At 45.9% G+C, this 19,737-nt stretch overlaps 1 protein-coding gene and 1 long non-coding RNA gene across 4 annotated transcripts in view; one reads left to right on the forward strand and one right to left on the reverse strand.

Annotated features, from left to right (window-relative positions):
• UBE2F (ubiquitin conjugating enzyme E2 F (putative)) overlaps window positions 1–19,737 on the forward strand; it is a 56,592-nt gene that overhangs the window by 27,907 nt on the left and 8,948 nt on the right. For both annotated transcript variants that reach the window (XM_070618683.1, XM_070618684.1), the window contains 3 exons: window positions 7,175–7,242; window positions 15,274–15,344; window positions 19,423–19,480. In XM_070618683.1, coding sequence (XP_070474784.1) covers window positions 7,175–7,242; window positions 15,274–15,344; window positions 19,423–19,480 — 197 coding nt within the window. The remainder of the gene's footprint in view (window positions 1–7,174; window positions 7,243–15,273; window positions 15,345–19,422; window positions 19,481–19,737) is intronic.
• LOC139083291 (uncharacterized) overlaps window positions 2,741–19,737 on the reverse strand; it is a 39,585-nt gene continuing 22,588 nt past the window's right edge. Inside the window, exons 1-4 of one of the 2 annotated variants that reach the window (XR_011539894.1) lie at window positions 16,421–17,683; window positions 13,698–13,812; window positions 9,560–9,710; window positions 2,741–3,119 (exon numbers count right to left, since the gene is read on the reverse strand). This is a non-coding gene — a long non-coding RNA (uncharacterized lncRNA). Of the gene's footprint in view, window positions 3,120–9,559; window positions 9,711–13,697; window positions 13,813–16,420; window positions 17,684–19,737 lie in introns of those variants that run through there. The other variant, XR_011539895.1, reaches the window with a different exon arrangement.

The raw sequence follows: 19,737 nt of genomic DNA on the forward strand, positions 1-19,737 counted from the left end.
TTTTTTCTATAATCTTCTTCTGGGACTCCAATTGTGTATATTAATATCTCTTACATATATATTACTTCTGCATATAAATTATACCTCCATTGGGTCACAAGGTTTTGTTTGCTTTCTTTCTGTGCTTCCTTGTGGATAATTTCTATTTCTCTATTGTCTGATTTGTTGTAAAGCTCATCCAGTGAAGTTTTCGTTTCAGATAATATGTTTTTCAGCTATTGATGTTCTGTTTGCTTCTTTTTTTATTTTTTCCATTTCTTTCTTCATTATGTCCATAGTTTCCTCTAAATCTCAGCATCTCTTTATAGCAGCTGACTTAGTGTCTGTCTGCAGCTCCATGTTGGCTTCCCGACCCCCATGTCACAGCTGAGTACCCGCCTGCTGCCACTGCCCTGCCATCCTCCCCCAGCCCTGCCCACAGGCTCCTCACTGCCCTGCCCTCCTCCCCTCCATGGCTCCAGTCCTCACATCTGTAGCTGGCTCATTGTAGTCCTGCCTCCTACTCTGTTCCCAGTCTGCCTTCCTCGTCTACACTGTCTCTCTCCCTCTCTCTCTCCTCTTTGTCTTCCCTTACCCTGCCCATCCTCAGATCCCAGCTAAACAGGCTGATTTGAAGCGCCTCTGCCACCTACTAGCTATGGGGCTGTAGCCTGTTACTTAATCCATGTGCCTCAGTTTCTTCTTTAAAGCAGTAATGTGCCCATCCCACCAACTGGGTGAGTGATGTGTGCACAGCATATGGTGTGTGCTCCACGTGTCCACGTGCTTGTTACTGCGGTGGTGGTTGTTCTTATTTTCCATTCTTATCTAGTGGCACACCCCCAAGCTTTCCCTGAATAATTCAACCCACACCAGCTTTTCCTCTTAAATGAACTGACTTCACGTGTGGTCAGGGTCGCACAGTTTGTCTTCACGTATTTTAATATTGGGGTGGGTAAACTAGGCCTGTGAGCCAGATCCCACCCTGGGCCAGTTTTTGTGCAGCCTTCAAGCTGAGAATGGTTTTTGCATTTTAAAGGATTATTTAAAAAAATAAAATAAAATAATATGTGACCGGGACCTACAACCCAAAGCCTGAAATGCTTACTGTCTGGCCCTTTACAGAAAAAGTTTGCCAACCCCGATCTGCAAGCTCATCTTGGCAGGGACGGTGTTTTTCCTGCCTTTTAAGTTTAAAATTTGCATAGAGTGTTATTTCCAGTGTGCTGTAAATATTGACATTTAAAAATAAAAGTATTATATTACTCTTTAAAGTGTTTTCAGTAGACTCTAAATACCATGGATACACCCACCATTGTGCATATTTTTAAAAATATGAACAAGCTCTACTTCAGTGGTGGGAAAATGTTCATTGTTGCTTTTTCCAAAAAAACACTCAGTTTTATTCCACTTGTCCCAAGGAACTTTATTCTAAACGTTTTTGTGCTTGTGAGTATTTTGTCACCCTGTCATACTGTTCTGTAACTATATATATTTGATTATTTTAAAAGCTCCTTTAACTGTAAGACTCTTAGTTGGTAAGCTTTTTCCTTTGGACATTTGTTAGTTATTGTTAGTACCAGCTTCTGGCTCCTGGTGTTCCTTCTTTGCCACTGCCTGCCTCTCCTGTCCCAAATCATGACCCTCTAAGTGGGGGTACCTCAAAGGCCTCGTCCTCTCCTTGGACCTCCACAGTCAGGTCCCCAGGGACCTTACCACTTCATGAAATCTAAATGTTTCTCTACACTGAACACCTCCCAAACTGCTCTCATCCAGCCCCAACATCTCCCCCTCACTCCAGAATGATCTGTCAGCTGCTGATCAACGCTGATCAATTTTGACATGAAATCTCAAATAAACGTGTCTGATGTTGACCTTCGTGCACTTGTATCCTCAGCAGGCTTTTTATCTTTGCAATGGCAACTCTGCCCTTTCCATCACAGGGTCTAAGATCCTAGATCTTCTTTGACTCCTTCCTTCCCTGCCCCACGCCTAATCTGTCAGCAAATCCTGGTGTGCTACCATCTAGATATTTCCACTTCCTCTGCTCCCACCCTGGTCCCAACCAGCATAACCTCTCTCCTGGATTATTATTGTAACAAATATCCTCCAAGGGGCTCTGGGCCTGTGATCTGTTCACATGATCCTGTCCCTCTTCTGTTCAGACCCCTCTCATCACTGCCCACCTCACTCGGAATAAAAGCCAGCGCACTTACAGTGGCCTGCAAGGCCAGGCCTGTTAGGTCTCGGCCTCAGCTCTTCCTTCCCCTGCCTCGCTGTCTGGCCTTGCAGTGTTCCCTGAACACACCGAGCCCTCTTGTGGGCCTCCCCCAGCTTCTCCTGCCTGGGGAGTTCTCTGCGCTGATGTCCTCCTTCAACTTCGCTGCCTCCAACCAACCTGTTTAAAATTGCAACCCATCCCACTCCTCCTCCCTTAGCTCTTTTCACCTTATACTATATAATTATTTATTTCATCTCCTTTCCACTAGAATGTAAGCTTCCTAAGGGCAGGAGGATCTCACTGATGTGTCACCAGTTCCTAGAACAGTGCCTGCTCTGTTGTAGGCACTCGTCAGATACCTGTTGAATGAGTAACGACTTCAGCAATGTGTCGTGAGCTTTGGTGGTTATTAAACATAAAAAAGCATTTCATCTGAAATGTATCTGAGAATGATGGGTTACTGTCAGCATTTTTCTCTGATTTAGTGGATGTACTTGTGAATGAATATTACTTTATGCTAGAAAGAAGGTTCAATATCAGTTTTCTTCCTTCATTTTGTCTTTATAGATGTAGACACTGAGATCTGCTTGTTCACCTAAATAAGTAGATGGACATGGAAGGTGTTTTGTTACAGCTGTGTTGTTCTGTCCTTGGACTTCAAAGTCAGAGGCCAAAAATCACATAAGATATTTTCATGATCTTTCAGCTGACTACTAGATGAGTTTCCTTCTTCCATTTTGTTGAAAGCAGAGAAGTGGAAACCACCCGACTTGGAAAATGCTTTACAAACCCAATCATTAGAGTCCTTTCACGTCCGTTTCTGAGGTGTGCACCAAAACCGCTCTCCAAGCCCTCCAAGGCCTGCCAGCTGACCACTAACCATACGTGCCACTCTTCACTTGGAGGCACCTTGTTAGACCTGAAATACCCGGAAAGAGTAGAGAAAATCGTGACATTGTTAATTCCATCATACCCTTATCAATATAATATACTAAAAACTTATCACATACTTTATATCTTCTTCAAAAGCTTGAAGCTGCAGAGTTAGATCATTCCATTTATCAGAAATAACTGCCATGTGCGTTAATAAGCAGAACCAGTTCTTATTGTCAGACCAGTCAGCAGTCAGAGTCACTCTGTCTTGGGCAAAGTCTTTCTTCCCTTTTCATCTCTGAGATGTGCCTCTGATGGTCATCTCACTCCTGAGTTTAATTCCTAGTGAGGGTGAGGCATGGAGCTGGTCACCTGTTGCTTATTGGCACCCTCTTTGCCTGCTTCTCGTGGGGGTGATGCATTCTTTTACAGTTGTCTAGGGGCTGAAGTTACTAAATGAAATTTTAATCATCCCTACTGTCAGACTCCACAATATGTTTGAATTCAAGACATTCCAACATGAGCCGGGGTATCTTATTTATAATGCCATGCTTTGCCCTTAACAGAAATGGATGTAGGATAGGGAACTGCACAACCCTACCGTAATGCCTCAAGTCAAGGAGCTTTGCTGTACCAGTGCATTGCATGGTCCTTTTGTCCTCTGGGATTTTTTTATGCCTTGGGGCAGTGCATCATAGTAAGAGGATAGATTAGCAGTAGGCCTTCTTTTACAAGTGGGAGAAAGATTGGAAGAGGAGGTGGGAAAGGACAGCTGCATGACTCCTTGAGCTCAAGAGCACCGTCAGGCAGGTTCATTTTAGGACAGAGCACATATGGACACTGGCCACTAGAAATGGATCCTCTTAAAGCTGTTTGTGCCCACATACCCTTTGGACAGTCTGTCCTCCCAGGGATCTCCGTAACCTAGCTGGAAGACCCTGTTGTCTGGTTCCTGGAAGGCAGCAGGGGGTGGGCTCCTGGACGCAAGAGGAGAGAGGGGCACTTCTTCTCATTGTAACCCTTGAGGGGTGGGGACATGCTGGCTGATGGAGAGCTGGGTGCCAGGAACTTTCCCTACTGCGTTTCATTGCTGTACTTGAACACCCAGTGATAGGAGCAGCAGGACATTTTCAGCTACCACAGCCGCGGATGGTGACATAGTTGGCCCGCCCTAGATTTGGATGTGGTGCTCTGGGCCATGGTGCGCACTGGGTTACAGACACTGTATGTGAACCCTCTGCCCACTGGCTCGAGTTGAGCAGGGCTTTCTCCACTCTCCACCCTGCCGAGTGCAAGCTTGAGAGCCAGACCCAGAAGGTGAATCAGTGAGAACTCTTCAACTGAGGTCTTCATGGAGAATATCACAGTAAATGAGACATGCTCTTGGGTTTCATCTCAGTCTAGGCTGCTCCCCTTCTGCTTTTTAAGTTGGACTATGGAGTTTCTGGGCAAATTCAGTAATAAATAAGCAGACTAGATAAGGTCCAAAAACTATGTGGCTTAGAAGAGGGAAAAACAAGTACTGGCTCAGAAGTAGATCTTTTTCCTGAAAGAGATTTATTCCATGAAATGGAAGAAAAAAAATTAGAACAGACTGCTCTCTATTTTCAATGAGTTCAGAGATGATAGAATTCTAATCATTATTAAATGAGAATTGCTCTGTGGCAGAGGAATATGGTCAAGTCAGTACCACATTAGACCAAATCACAGTTTCTTTGGCACCGGTAGGTGGTAGAGTTGAAACTATAGGATCAGTGAAGTGCAAAGCCAACTGGAGAAGTATGGCGATGGAATGGCCAGAGCACAGCCTTGAGGATGAAGCAGAGCACAGCAGGTGCAGCGCTGACGGCCGAAAGCCGCCGTGGTGATTCGTAGAGCGCCACATGGTGTGAGGAGCCTGATGTTAGACTGCTGTGTGCGGTGATCAGTACAGAAAACGGGCAACGTCCACAGAGCCTGTGGTGAACGCGGGTGTGCTCTGAGTGTCTTATACCTACAATTTCACTTATTTCAAAAGTTGTTCAATCTGGAGTTGAATTTTTCCCCAAAAAATATCTTTTCCAAAGAACTAATACTGTCAGTCACTAATGCAAGTGTGTTTATAAGCACTAGAAATAGACATATCAAATGAGTGGGGGAAGGATAGAACCGTAAATGCGGTAGGGTTAGGCAAGCAATTAGAAAAAATGCACCACCTTATTCTGTATAATAAACTCTAGATGAATGAATGAGCTGATGAAGTACATGAAACTGTAAGATTACCAGGGGGAAATACAGAAATATTTCAATAATCCTGGTTGGGAAAGACCTTTTTAAGCATAATACCAAAGACAGAAACCACGGAAAGAAAGACTGGCGGCTTAAAAATGAAAGCCAGTTGAACAACAAAATCAAAAGGCAAACAGCAGACTAAGAAACATGGTTAAACAAATATAAAGGGCGAAGGTTAATCTTCTTAAGAACTTTTTTATGTTGGTAGTTAAGAGATTAATTCCTCAGTAATAAAAGAAGAGTTAAAGAACATTAACCATTCAGTTCTTACAAGAAAAAATATACAAGTGACCAATAATATGAAATAAATTTCAGTCTCACGAGTATTCATCAGATGAATGTAAAATAAACAGGGAAGTAGGGGCCGGCCCTGTGGCCGAGTGGTTAAGTTTGCACGCTCCGCTGCCGCGGCCCAGGGTTTCACCGGTTCGGATCCTGGGTGCGGACATGGCACCATTTGTGAGGCCATGTTGAGGCAGCATTCCATGTGCCACAACTAGAAGGACCTGCAACTAAGATATACAACTATGTACCGGGGGGAGTTGGGGAGATAAAGCAGGAGAAAAAAAAAAAAGGTTGGCAACAGTTGTTAGCTCAGGTGCCAATCTTAAAAAAACAACAACAAGGAAGTAGTATTTCTCTTCTGTGGCACTGGCAAAGCGGAAAAACACTGGGGGCCAGGTAATGCCAGTTTTAACTGCTGGACCACATAAATGTTGATGCAATCTCAAAACTCTTAAGAAACTTTTTTTTAGTGATGAGTTGAGACTAACAACGTGTTCATTTAAGTGTTCATTTTATATAAGAAACTGAGGGAAACAGTAAGATGTAGTATTGCTGATTTGTTCACAGTGATAAATACTGAAGGAAGTTGAACCTTCATTTTAAAGATGGAGTTAATTTTGTGAAATTGTGAAATTTAGAGTAATTTAATTCCTGGGGGTATTTCTAGGCTCATGGCAGCATGAGTGGTGTTTACAGGGCAGAGCCAAGGTCACCTACAGGCCAAGCGCACCTGTGGGCCAGGCTCACCTGCAGCCGACTCCAGAAGAGGCAGAGGCAGGTGGCACAATCAAGAGGGTGGGGTCTGCAGACCTGAGGGACGGTGTGGCAGTGCCCCTCCGACCCTGGACATCCTGCATGCCTGCCAGCCCCTGTTCAGAGGGCCTGCTCTGTTCTGAAGGCTGTCCCAGCACTCAGCCAGGCAGCCCGCCCACAGCTGTGGACTGGGCACATGTGCCGGGGCAGCAGTTTTCTCTGGTTCACTGCTGTGCCCCCGTGGTCTGGGGCAGGGCCCGGCACAGGATCCGTGCTCTGCACGTTTAATGCATGGTCAAAGCCAGGTGCCAGGCACTGGGAATACAGCAGTCGATGCTAGTCCGCCTCCCCCTAGGAACTGACATTCTCAGGGGGAGGCCAGCAGCAAACAGATGGGCACGCAGCTTAAACGGGGCGGGTACCTGTTGTGAGCTGTGTTGAAGGGATACACCGGGTGTTGCGATGTGGAAAACGCTGGGGCCGAGGTGAGAGAGGGGGCTGCTTAGGTCGAGTGTACCAAGAGACTGCAGAAGAGAAGGAGCAGCCATCCAGAAGGATGCCCACCCTTTCCCAAGGGCCCATGCCTGTGGGGAACGCACAGCAGGTGGGCCGGGTGGAGCCTTCTATATTAATCAGGTCAGGGGCAGGGTGTGGTGAAGTGACTGAGGAACCCTGCAGTCCTATTTTAAATTCTTAATTCTCTGTATTTGCCATATCCTAACGTAGTGTTTGCTTTCTGTTTCCTTATTTTAATTTAAAGGATTTTTTGTTTTGTTTTGTGTTTTTTGATAGATGAGGGTTACTACCAGGGTGGAAAATTTCAGTTTGAAACTGAAGTTCCTGATGCGTACAACATGGTGGTGAGTAGCCTGCGCTTGAGCGGATGCTTCCCCTTTGCGTGGCTGGTGGCGTCCCAGGGCCCAGCCCTGTGCCCACGTTGGGTGCACGTGTTACCTGTTACCCGCCCTGTCCTGGGCCTGAGCACAAAATTGCTGATATTTCTGTAGTTAGTGTCACTCGTCAGCAGTATTTAAAAGAGTTTCAGTAGAGAGGTTCATTTTTTCAACAAATATTTGTGAGTACTGCATGCCAGGCATTCTGCACTGGGCATCCAGCTCTGCTAAGGTCATAGTAACTGTCCTGAGGTGGGCACCTTTCCTGGGAGCTGCTCGTGTGTTTCGTGTCAGTCTTATTTGTAAAATTCTGGCACTGAAGAAAAAAGCGTTTTTTTAAAAAATCATAGTTTTGTTTATAGTATAACACCAAAATTCCATAAGTGTATAAAATGTGTATTTCAGAATTTTAGAAAAGAAAACAACTCGTAGTTTTAAACTATAAGTAATTTATACCCATGGCTACATGTTAATCCCTCCAGGACCCTTCCAGGTAATAATTATACCAAGTCGATTACATTCTGTCTTTGCTCTTAAGGAACTTACTGACCAGTTAGGAAGGGGAGAGAAAGTGTAGAAAGGGATCATAAAGTGATAAAAGTGGTAGGTAAGTCATGGACAATAGAGATACTGATCAATGATAGGAAACTAATTAATGGGAATTCAGAGAAGGAAAAGAGAGGGCCACTTTGGAAAGTGGTCGGGCGGGTTAAGAAGGAGAACTAGGGGCCGGTCCCATGGCGTAGTGGTTAAGTTCGTGCTCTCTGCTTTGGTGGCCCGGGGTTCGCAGGTTCAGATCCCAGGTGCAGACCTACCCACCGCTCTTCAAGCTGTGGCGGCATAAGTAGAGGAAGATTGCTAACAGATGTTAGCTCGGCGACAGTATTCCTCACACACACACACACAAAAGGAGAAATAGAACTGGCGTTGTCCTGATTTGGGTTGCCCCCTAACCAGGGAGGTGTTCAGGGTGACATGGAAATCTCTGGAGCTGTGTCAACAGGTATAGAAATGAGAACTGGCCACCTGTGTGTAGTAGATTGACCAAGTCGACTTGAGTGGAAAATTAGGGTGGGGAATAATTGAGGAGGAATGAGAAAACTCAGATTTAGAGGTTTGTTGGGGGCATTTTCACTCTGGCAATGAGAAGCCATTAGAGACTGTGAGCAACTCCACACGCCTTGGAGAGGGGATGTGTGCCCCCTGAGAGGTGCAGTCCCTCCCAGTCTGGAACTGTCAGGCGGGCACGTGGCCAGCTCTGCTTCCTTGTTGTGTATACCTATATATCTGTTTCCCCCTGGTGTTTCCCAGCCTTCTCCAGGCCTATCAAATAGCAAAGACAAATCTGATGCAAAATGAAGTGTCTTGTTCACCTGAGGCTATGGGTACTGGGGGCACTGCCTGCCCCATCCTTGGCCTGCAGTAACTGCTCCTACTGACTGACAAGTGGGATTGTCTGCCCCCAGCACCAGGGTAGCACTCAGTGGCTATAAAGCTTTCTGTTTGAAGCCAAACCTTTATCTGTGGAAATTGATCTTTACTGGGCTACTACATTCAAAGTTCTTTTTGAAATGTAATTTGTGAGGATGGGGAAGAGTTGGCAATCCAAGAAAAAGAAATTCAATTTTTAAGCAAAGTCGGGAAAATATGCATTTCAGGTCTTTGTCCATCTGTCCAGCCACCTGCTGAGACTTTCCGTATTTCCCAGATCACACACTGAGCAACCTGGCTCTGCAGAGCACTGTACTCTCACAGGTGAGAGGCAGCTTGAGAGGTGTGGTTTAAGTACAGATACTTAGAATTCGGGGACTATTTTGATGGTTTCTGGAAACAACCAGCATAAAGTACTTAAAATGCCAGATTTTGTAATTTGTCTGGACGTATGCCATCTGTATGCATTACTCATCAAAAGAGTGTTAAAATTAGAGGGTGATGAGTTTGTGACACAGTCTTTTTTGGAAAAGCAGTGAGTTTTTGGGCAGGAGGATGGCTTAGCGGGGAGCGTAGCATAAGCTGGGAAACTTTTCAGACGAGCCATGAGTCTGAGAACCATCATTCCAGGTACCTCAGGCATCATTTAGTAATGGAGAGTCTTGTTCCCAATATGGGAAGAGAGCAAAGCATGAGAAAATAATCAAGGAAGGGGCAGATTTTCGTTGAGAGCTCCTGTGCGCCAGGCGCTTCCACTCACTTTACCTGTGTCATTGTCCAGTAGTTCCGTGGGTGACGTTAGTATTCATTTCTTTACACATTAGGAAGTCAGGCTCTGGAAGGGAGAACTTACCTGGTTAGCTTTGTCAGTCTACGGCTCAGTTGCTGAAGCTGATTCTTGTCCAGAGCTGCCCAGCTTCCTAACGTGTGCCCTTCCCGCTGTACCTGGTGGCCACTTCATAGTGAGAAAATGTTGGTCATACTGTTCCATCCCTGTGTGGCTTCTTCAAGAAACAGAGAGGTGGGAAATGGAATAAACAGAGGATAGAAACCACTGAGCCTCAAAGACACGTTTCCTGTATTCATGGTGACTTATTATGATTTTACATTTTTATGTTTTAGTTTCTGGCTCCTTTGGAAAATTTCTAAATGATGGGCTAGTCCGATTTCATCAGGAGTGAAACACACGTTGTCCAGCTGAGAAGCACCAAGAGGCCAGCCCCCTGGAGTGGACCCAGACCCTACTCTGCTGCTGTTAGGGCCCCTTCCACTCTCTGCTCTCCCGACCTCTCATCCAGGCTAAGGTAGCACAGCTGCCTTGCTGTCAGGCCAGTGAGTGTCCCAAGCTCAGGGCAAGTGGTAGAGGGTGACGCCATCCCCAGGAAACCACGAGACGTCAGGCTTAATCGATGCAGAGGTGGTTGTGTTTACCTGTTTCTTAGCTAGTCTTTACAGGCATGTGCCGCATAACGACATTTCAGTCAAGGATGGACTCCATACATGATGGTGGTCTCATAAGATTAGTACCGTGTAGCCTGGGTGTGTAGTAGGCTACACCGTCTAGGTGTGCGTAAGTGCAGTCTGATGTTCGCACAACAATGAAGTCACCTAATGACGCATTTCTCAGAACATATCCCTGTTGTTAAGCGATACACGACTGTACTTACGTAATTCTGTTTAGCATCTCTTGCCACTAGGCTGTCACTTCCTGAAGGAGGAGTCTGGGAGTGTCTTAATTACATGGTGTTTCCAGTGCTTGGCAAGGGCCTGCCCCACCAGGCGTGCAGTACACACTTGCCCGATGGTTGGCGTGCCGTCTGCCACCTACAAACTATGGCAGGGAAATTAAACCAGCAAATGAAAACACACAAGTTCTGGGCATTTAGGGTGGAGATGGTGAGGGGCATCCGTGTTTGCTTTGGATGAGGAGACAGCCAGGTTCAGCAGGTTAGCCTGAAACGGCTTTGTGGAGCTTTCTCAGGGTTCTTTTGCTTTTATGCCGTATCTTGATTTATATCACTTCTGTACTTTATAGGAACTTTTTTTCTAACCCCAACACAGTTCCTGCAGTTAAGGTCTGTTATTAAGATTGTGAATCTGAAAATCTTTTAATCAGTAAAGTAGATCATTACTTTGGAATAAACTTTCATTTTATTAAGATTGGCCCTGAGCTAACATCTGTTGCCAATCTTCTTTTTTCTTCTTCTTCTCCCCAAAGCCCCCCAGTACACAGTTGAATATTCTAGTCATAGGTCCTTCTGGCTCTGCTGTGTGGGACACCAGCACAGCATGGCTTGCTGAGCAGTGCTAGGTGCACACCCAGGATCCACAGTGGTGAAACCCTGGGCCGCCGAAGCGGAGCACATGAACTGAACCACTCGGCCATGGAGCTGGCTCAGAATAAACTTTTAAAAGAAAGAAAACACCTATTAGCTATCCCTCCTCCAACATACCTCCCTATACCCCAATAGCTAAAATTCAAATTGTCCTTTGGTTCTTTGTCCTTTTGTCCCTGAAATTTACCTCACAGCCATAGGCCTTCCTTGTAATCTCTCTTGGTCTTAGAAATTGGCTGAAATGATTTAGTGACATTTAATGGGCTCCTAAAATGTGCCGGGCTCTGTCAGGTGCTGTAGGCTAGAGACATGGAGTTGGGCAGCTGTGTCCCAGGAGACAGACACAGAAACAGTGATGAGCCAGGGTTGTGATGTGGCCATGGGGACCCCCTGGGGTGATGGAGACGCCCAGAGGAGGAGTAGGGCCTGGTGCAGACAGCAGCCTAGCTATGGTGTCACACAGTCCTCGGGTCTCACGCTGCTTCCATGGCATGTCGGTCATGAGTTGGTTGGAGGAAACCGTGTATGGAAGCAGGAGAAAGGAAGTCAGCTTTGAACTCTTTGGCTCCAGTTTCCTCCTGTAAGTGACGCATGTCACGTCCCCTCACACGTTATTGGTAACGTAACCAAATCAAGTAGTGTGGCCATGATCGGCCCAAAGCGAGTAACGAAGGGCTGTCTTGCCATGTTTCCAGAAGGAAGAGAGCCAGAGATACCACAGGTGATGCCTGAAATCCCACTTAGTCCTCTTCTTTTTATGTCGTTTATTATACTTTGTAGGCACTTGAGGAAAAATAGCCATGCAAAAATGGAATGTTAATCACCCATTATCTGTCCACCTGGAGATGATCACCATTAACTTTTTGATGTATGTCACAGACAGTATATAATTGTACATAACAATGGGATCACGCTCCATGTATCTTGGTAACTTTGGGGTTTTTAACATAACATAATAAGTTCTCATGGTAATGTCTGATTACATCATCATTAATAAGAGCTCTTCATGTGTGATGTATCATCGCTTTAAGCCAGTCCTTTATCATCAGTCCACTAGTTGGCCAATTTTTGATAGTGTGAACCAGACTTTCTGTGAAGGGCCAAATAGTAAATATTTTAGACTTTGTGGACCATATATGGTCTCTGTCACATATTCTTTTTTTAAAAAACCTTTTAAAAATGTAGACCATGTACTTAGATCGCAGACCAGGCAAAAACAGGCCTGGCCTGCATTTGGGCCATGGCTACAGTTTGCTGACCCCTGGAATAAACAGGGCTGGGATGCATGTCCTAGACAACAGCTTGTGTGTGCTGCCTCTGTCCTTTGGGTAAATTCTTAGAAGTGGAAGAATGGGTATTGAGTAACTGATGCTAATTTGAAAGCTCTTCATAACTATTAAATTACCCTCCAGAGAGGTCATGCCCATTGGTATCCTCACCATCTGGGTTTGAAAATTCCCTTTCCGTTTTTCTTAAACCCTCAGCGTGATGGGGTATTTTTTCTTTGGTACCATTTTGAGAGGAAGTAAATGGTATCTAATTGTCATTTGAATTTTCATTTCTTGAATAAGTAGAATGCTAAGTATTTTTTCTGACCTATTAGCTATTTATGTTTTTATGAGCTGTTACTATGTGCTTATTTGCCATTTTTTCCATTGTTTTTCTTATTATAAGAGTTATGAAGGCCAGCCCCAATGGTCTAGTGGTTAAAGTTCCACGCGCTCCACTTCAGTGGCCTGGGTGGAACCACACCACTCGTCTGTTAGTGGCCATGCAGTGGTGGTGGATCACAGGGAAAAACGAAAAAGAAGAAGATTGGCGACAGATGTTAGCTCAGGGCCAATCTTCCTCAGCAAAAAAAAAAGTTGTTATATGGGACTTTTTTCTTAGTTTTCTTAGCTATACTGTAAATATTTTCTTGTTTTTCATTTGTCTTTTATTGTTGTTGTTGTTCTATAAAAGTTTTTTTGTTTCACCACTATAGTCAAATCTACTTTTCCTTCACAAATTTTTCATGTGATGAAATGCTTAAAACAGCCTTCAGACGCCAAGACAGCTCATCTACATTTTCTGCTAGTACTCTTATAGTTCTGTGTCATTTATGTTTTGTTCATCTGGAATAAAGCTCTAAGTAGGGATCCAAGTATATTTTTCCAAATGCTTAGGCAGTTGTCCTCTGAAGACTCCCTCTTTCCCCAGTGATTTGCAATGCAGTGTTTGTCATATCGTAAACTCTTAGCTGTGTGATGGAGTAGGTGGCAATGCCAGTCACTGAGGTAGGAGGTGGAGCTGGGTATTTCTTGTTTGTCTTCCTTTAGGATGGGGTGGGGGCCTACAAGAACACTTCAGTTTGGAAAGTGTGTGTCAGAATCCGGGCCCACAGTTCTGATGCAGCGGTTTGCTCTCATTTTTGAGGACTGTAGTTAAGAGGGCCATCGGGAAGGGAGGCATCTGTGTCAACATCTAATGTGGCAGGTGTGGAGGGACAAGGAGGAGAAGGGGCAACTCCAGTCAGACACTTGGAGGTGTAGTGAACACTAGCGAGTGACCATGTGCCGGAGACTCCATAGAAGGGAGGGAGACGGAGCCTTCAGGGTCCTTCCGATGCTGAGTCAGTGATTCAGCGTACCTGCTCTGTTAACCTCATACACTTACCTGGAGCGATCCCTCCAGCCCCGACAGTGCTGGCCTTCTCTCTCCAGCTCAGAGGCCTCGCTGGAAGTGCAGGACGTACTGGCTGGCGTTCGTTCTGCCTAATGCACCTCGTTTACTTGCAGAAAAGCAAATGAGAGCGTGTTAAATTGATTTAAACTCACTCTGAACCTTAATTCTGTAGTCCTCAGGCACCTCCATTTGCATGGTTGGATTGATCAGTTTGGGGAATATTTTGATGTCGTGGTGTTTTGAAATCAGTTAGAAAATTTAGGAGGGTGCTGAAAAAGTGTGTTTGTTTTATACAAATAAAAAGATGAAACTATTTGATTACTAGAAAAAGTACAGGAGAGTATTTGGGTGGTGAAGTATTTTCTAGGTTGGTATCAAAGACAAAAATTCGATTACAAACATTTGACAAAGCCTTCTCACCTCACATAACATCATAAATGCAAATTAATACCAAATGATAAACTGGGAAAATGTTTCCCCCCTGTGACAAAGGGTTGACACATTAATGTCTATGAGATGACATGTCTGGTGAGATTCTGTGAGGTGACACTTATGCTCCTCAAAGCAAGGAGCCCTCACCATGGAACTAGGACTGGGGAGGGGCCCTCCCTGGCTACAGGGCACTTGGCACTGTATGCTATGCGTAGCCGGGCCTCTGACCAGCAGTTCCTCTTCCTGGGCTTCAGCCCAGGCAAATACCTCACACGGAAGTGAGCGAAGACAGGACCATCGATTTAGCACAGTTTATAGTGGAAGTGGGGAGCAGCCTGAATGTACAGTAATAGGGAACTGACTCATTCAATGCTAGTATTTGTACCATGGGATGTGAGAAAGCCTAAAGGTGTCTGAAATGGTGACAGAATAAATGTGAACAAATATATAGGCTATTTCCCCATTTCTATTAAGAAAAACGAATGTCTGTGCACGCATATCTGTGTGTGACCTAGAAAAGAGGCTCAAAAAATGTACATCAGGTGGTAATAGAGATTATTTCTGGGTGGAGTTGCATATATATGTATCACCCTATTCCCACATACTCATTTTCATTCTTTCTCCCTCCTTTAAGTATAAAGTGGAGTAAGACTTGCATCTAGGACAGTGTAAATGACAATAGCATCTTCAGAAACATTCACAAAGGGAACTGGCCACTACTTCGAGGAGCGGTGACTTTGAGCCACAGTTCAGCAACTTAGTACCGAGGAGCCTGTGGGCTCCCGGTTGGAATTGGGGCCTCGAGGCGCGGAACTCCTCCCTGGATTGCACTGAGGGCTCCTCCTCCACAGCCCCGGCTCAGGGAGGGTCAGAGGTGGTGGAGGCTCTGGGGCTTGCTGCCCGGTTCTGTTAGGCACACGGACAGGTTCTACGGTGAGGCTAGCGCTTGTGGATGAGGTGTGAAAACACACTCCTGCGTGGTCACGTGAGCTAGTGTCCAAGGTTGAACGCTGCTGGTGAGTCAGACTGGATGCTGAGCAAGCAGTGAAATAAGGGACTAGGTGGGCTATGTGGTAAGTGTTTGACTGCAGTCGTGACTGGGAGAGCCTATGATCACTTCCTGTTTGTGTTGCAGCCTCCCAAAGTGAAATGCTTGACCAGGATCTGGCACCCCAACATCACAGAGACAGGCGAAATATGTCTAAGGTAAGTTTCTCTTCCTTCCTGCCTTCTCCATTTGTGAGCACTGTGTGTGAGCGTGCGGCTTGCTAACATGCTGTCTGCACTGGGAGGAGATTTTGAGGCTGGGCCAAGATTGGGGAGGTTTAGGAAACCATCCTGGTGCTTTAGGCTACACTCCAGTATCTGGAGTGGTCTCCAGCCCTCCCGCCCCAGCCCCTAGTCCCACATCCTCCTGCGCCCTCTGGTGGCCAAGGCTCCTGCTAGTCTCTGCAGCCTGCCGCCTGCCCAGGATGCTCCCTCTGGGACCCTGACCCTTCTCCCCTCCTATTTGAGTGAGAGGCTGCATTCCCTAAGAGGGAAAAATAGGATTAATGAAATCCAGAAAAGAAACTGTAGATGACAGGCTTAGGAAGAACTAGGCACTTGTATTTAAGATGCCCTCCTTGTCAAATCATCTTGATGTGCATAACAGCACTTTTGGAGCAGGATAGCTTTCCCAGAGCATCATGTCGGTTGTGTGTCCCCACCCTTCCAAGGGCAGATGATCAGGAATCAGCAATTTCCCACTTAAGATTGCTGGTTACTAATGTAGGGAGTTGGAGATGGTTTTTGTTTGTTTGTTTTCTAAGTAAACTTAGCATTTGGGCTTTGATTTTCTGCATCTGTCACTTTCTCTAGGAAGGCAGTGACGTTAATTGCAGGTGCCAGACCACCTGGACCTGAAGCCTGCCCCCACTGGGCACTGTGCGACTTGCGGGAGTTATTACCCATTATATGCCTCATACTGAGCCACGATCTGGAGAGTAGACATTAAGTATTTCCTTGGCACGATGTTTCACTTTCTTACTACGATCTAAGTGAGTTCTCCCGCTCAGCCGCTCTGTGTTCTGTCACTCCCCCTCTCCTCTTAGTGTGCCCCAGTCACCCTTGAAGGGAGATGGACCAGCTGGGAGTGCTCCTAGCTGCTGGGATGTCAGCATCCCTTTTCCTTTCTTCAAAGTGCAATTAGTACCCATTTTATTTTTTTAATATGGTGCCCCCTTTTTCATATCAACCTCATTTTTTATTGATAGTTAAAAATACATTTTATGAGTGTATACCTTTTTTAAAGGCATCTTCCCTTTTAAGTATCTGTCTTCAAGTACTGAAGCTTTAAAACTCTGCGATCTTCAGTTGCAGCTTATAAATGGTGTCTGGTCCAACTTTCTTCCCTCAGGTTTTCACCTGTGCTTGCTCACCGGGCGTTCACCACACACCAGTTCCCTGTCACGTCCTCTTCCTCCATCAAAATTAGGTCCAGGGTGAGAATTTCTATAGTCACTTTTGCTATCTTCTGAGAAATCAGACTATTAGCAAAGTATGACAGGAATTTAGCACATGGTAGCCTGCTATGAAAGCCAGAAACCTTAAAGGAAAATCTTTGATGATTTAGCCACACTAAAATTAAAAATATCAAAACACAAAATTGGAAGAGAAAAGATCATCTGGATTACATCCTTTGTATGTAAACACTTCTTACCAGTCAATATGAAAAAGACAAACACATCCACTGGAAAAATGAACATCAACTACAAGCAGGTGATTCATAGAAGGAGAAATACAAGTGGGCGCTAAGCGTCTGAGGGATGCTCACTCTCAGTGGGAACCAGAAAAAGGCACATGGAAGCAACAAGACGGTGCTCACACTTCTCAGACTGGCAGATAGAAGAGCAAACAGTCGGCGACATGCGAGTGTGGTTGTGAGAGCTGGCTCTCCCATCCCTGGAGGTGCCTGCACCTGTGCACCTGTCACTGGTCCTTCAGCTGTGAGGTCTACATTTAACTTATATTTACCCCTGGACTTATCAGCTGCCCTTCTAGGGATTTACTTGAGGGAAGTGGTGTTCCAGACTTAGGGAGAAAGACCACCTCGTTTGTGAAAACTAGACAGTGTCCAGCAGTGGCTAATGCACGGCTGACTCATGGCGTCTCCTGAATACACAGAAGGATGAGCCTGGCCAGCTGCTCCTGGTCTGCAGGGACCACTAGGCAGCCTCTACCTGGATTCCTCACTCAGCAGCGCTGACTGGCGCCTGGTGCACTGTGGGGCCTTGTCTGGTACACAGAGACACTTACCTCTGGTGAGATTAGTCCCACTGCCACCTGGGGCCTTCACCCTGCTCTTGGCTCAGGGTCAGAAGTACCAAGGCCAGGAGCCCGGTGGTTACACTTCAGACTTTTTCTCCTGGAGTGTAGTCCCTGGGGCATCCTCTGTCCCCTTGCCTAGTACCCTCTCTGATGGCTGCACAGCTCTGTCACCTGAGGTCCCATGGGACTGCCGTCTGCTGAGGCTGGGCTAGAGTCTCTGTGGTGACTGTGCTCCCCTCCGTGGTGTCACCCTGCCCAGAGGTGTGGCTCCAGACATGGGCACAGCCTGCCCAGTGGCACTTGCTCCCCTGTTACTTGCTGTTGCCCTTCGTGGGCACACCTGGCTTCCAGGTACGAATCCCTCCTGCCCTGGCCATGCTGTTGACAAGGATGCTCAGAGGATACTGACTGGTCAGCCAGTGGCCTGCCTGCCAGCCTGCCAGCCTTCCATCAGCTAATGCTGGTTGAGCCCAGACCCAGTGGGGAGCAGTTTGTATTCTCTGCTTTATGGGGCCTGCAGCTGGTGGGGAGACAGGCATTCAATAAGTAGACAAACAAGTGTATAGCTAAAGATTGCAATGAGGTCTATAAAAGAAAAAGATAAGCTAGATCAGAAGTAATCCTTTCCCCTGTGGTAGTAAAGAAATCCCTCATTGGATCATATAAACCACTAGGATTTGGCACATTGTTCCCAAAAAATTAGTCAAAAATTGTAGAGGTTTTGTCTCCATCAGTGATATGGGGGAAAGATGTCCACCCGGTTAGATGGGAGTAGGGTACATGATTTGAGTTTCTTTTTTTCTTGTTTCCTTTTTAAGCTGTAGTGGTCACTTTAGGTTGGTTTTGTTTGTTCTAACTAATCTTCATAGACAATTAAGATGATACATTGACTTGAATTCTGCATATTTATATTTTCTCCTGATCTTAATTGATTTATGTGAATTTAAACATGCTCTGATTCAAAAAATTTCTTCACAGTAACACTTATGACCTGGAAAGCCTGATATTGACATGTTAGCTTAAGAACTGTTATATACAGATCAGAGCAACAGCATGATATAATTCAACAATGCCAAACTAATTTTTTCACCAAAAGGAAACTTGGCAACAAACTATAGTCTTTCAAAGTATGGGATAATCACTTATGTGCAAGTATGTAATGTGCACTTACAGCTGATAAAACAGTGATGAAAGTAACTCTCAGGTCCAGTTAAGAAATAGGACCTCACAGGACCTCTGAGGCCCCTGGGCACCTTTCCTGAACATGGTCCTCCCACCCACAGGTGAGCACCATCCAGAACTTTGTATTTATCTGCCTTTATCCTTAAGTTTTCTCTGTTGAGCTTTTTTAAATAAAATAGCTATTACAATGTCATGTGCCAGAAGCTCACATTGGTGAGCTGCCAGGGTTTGGAGGACCCACTGTTGACCAGCATGTGCCCTTGGGCATGTTGCTGCTCTGTGCCTTGGTTCCTCCTCTGTAAGACAGAGAGATGGGGGCACCTCCCTCTCACATTGTCGAGGCATTAATGAGTTTAGGATCATGCTGACACACATGTAGGAAGCTCTAAGTGGCACTTGTTCCTGTTGTCATTGTTGTCACCATCATTTTCTCAATATTAAATCAAGAGATGCTCTTTGTGTGCTCTGTTTGAAGCATGCTTTTCCCTGCTTAAAACTTCCTGTGCATCCAGGATTAAAGACCTGTGTGTACAATTAAAAAAAATAACCCCAGAGATCTGACTTGAGTGTGCGTACAACCCTGGAGGTTGAGAAGGCCTTCTGCAGCAAGGTAGGAAGCTGCGAAGCCACGGAGGAAAGCGGGGTCGCGTGAGCAGTGGATCTCCCGAACAGCAGACGCCTGCTGAGAGGACCTGGCAGTGCGGCGGGCGTGCGTGCGTGGGTGGCGCACCTGCGCTCTTGTGACCGGAGGCTGCTCTTCACTGACCGCTGTGCCTTTCTGTGTCTGTTTTAGTTTACTGAGAGAACATTCGATTGACGGCACCGGCTGGGCTCCCACGAGGACATTAAAGGTAGAGAGCAATGCCTTTGACCACAGCCCTCCCCTGGAATAACCAGCCTCCTGTAAGAACAGTGATGTCCTCACCGTCCCGTCCACACAGCTGGCTGGGCACACCCTGTTCCCTCCTCTCCCCGCTGCCCACCTGGGGCTGCTAGGCCATTTCCCTGGTCAGCTCCTCTGCCCTTAGTCCTCTTCGAGGCCTTGGGGTAGGGGCGGGTCATCTACTCCCCCGTCTGCCCTTTACCACTTGGGCTTCAGGTAATTTAC

The sequence above is a fragment of the Equus przewalskii genome, chromosome 5, assembly GCF_037783145.1.
Source record: "Equus przewalskii isolate Varuska chromosome 5, EquPr2, whole genome shotgun sequence".
Lineage (NCBI taxonomy): Eukaryota > Metazoa > Chordata > Mammalia > Perissodactyla > Equidae > Equus > Equus przewalskii.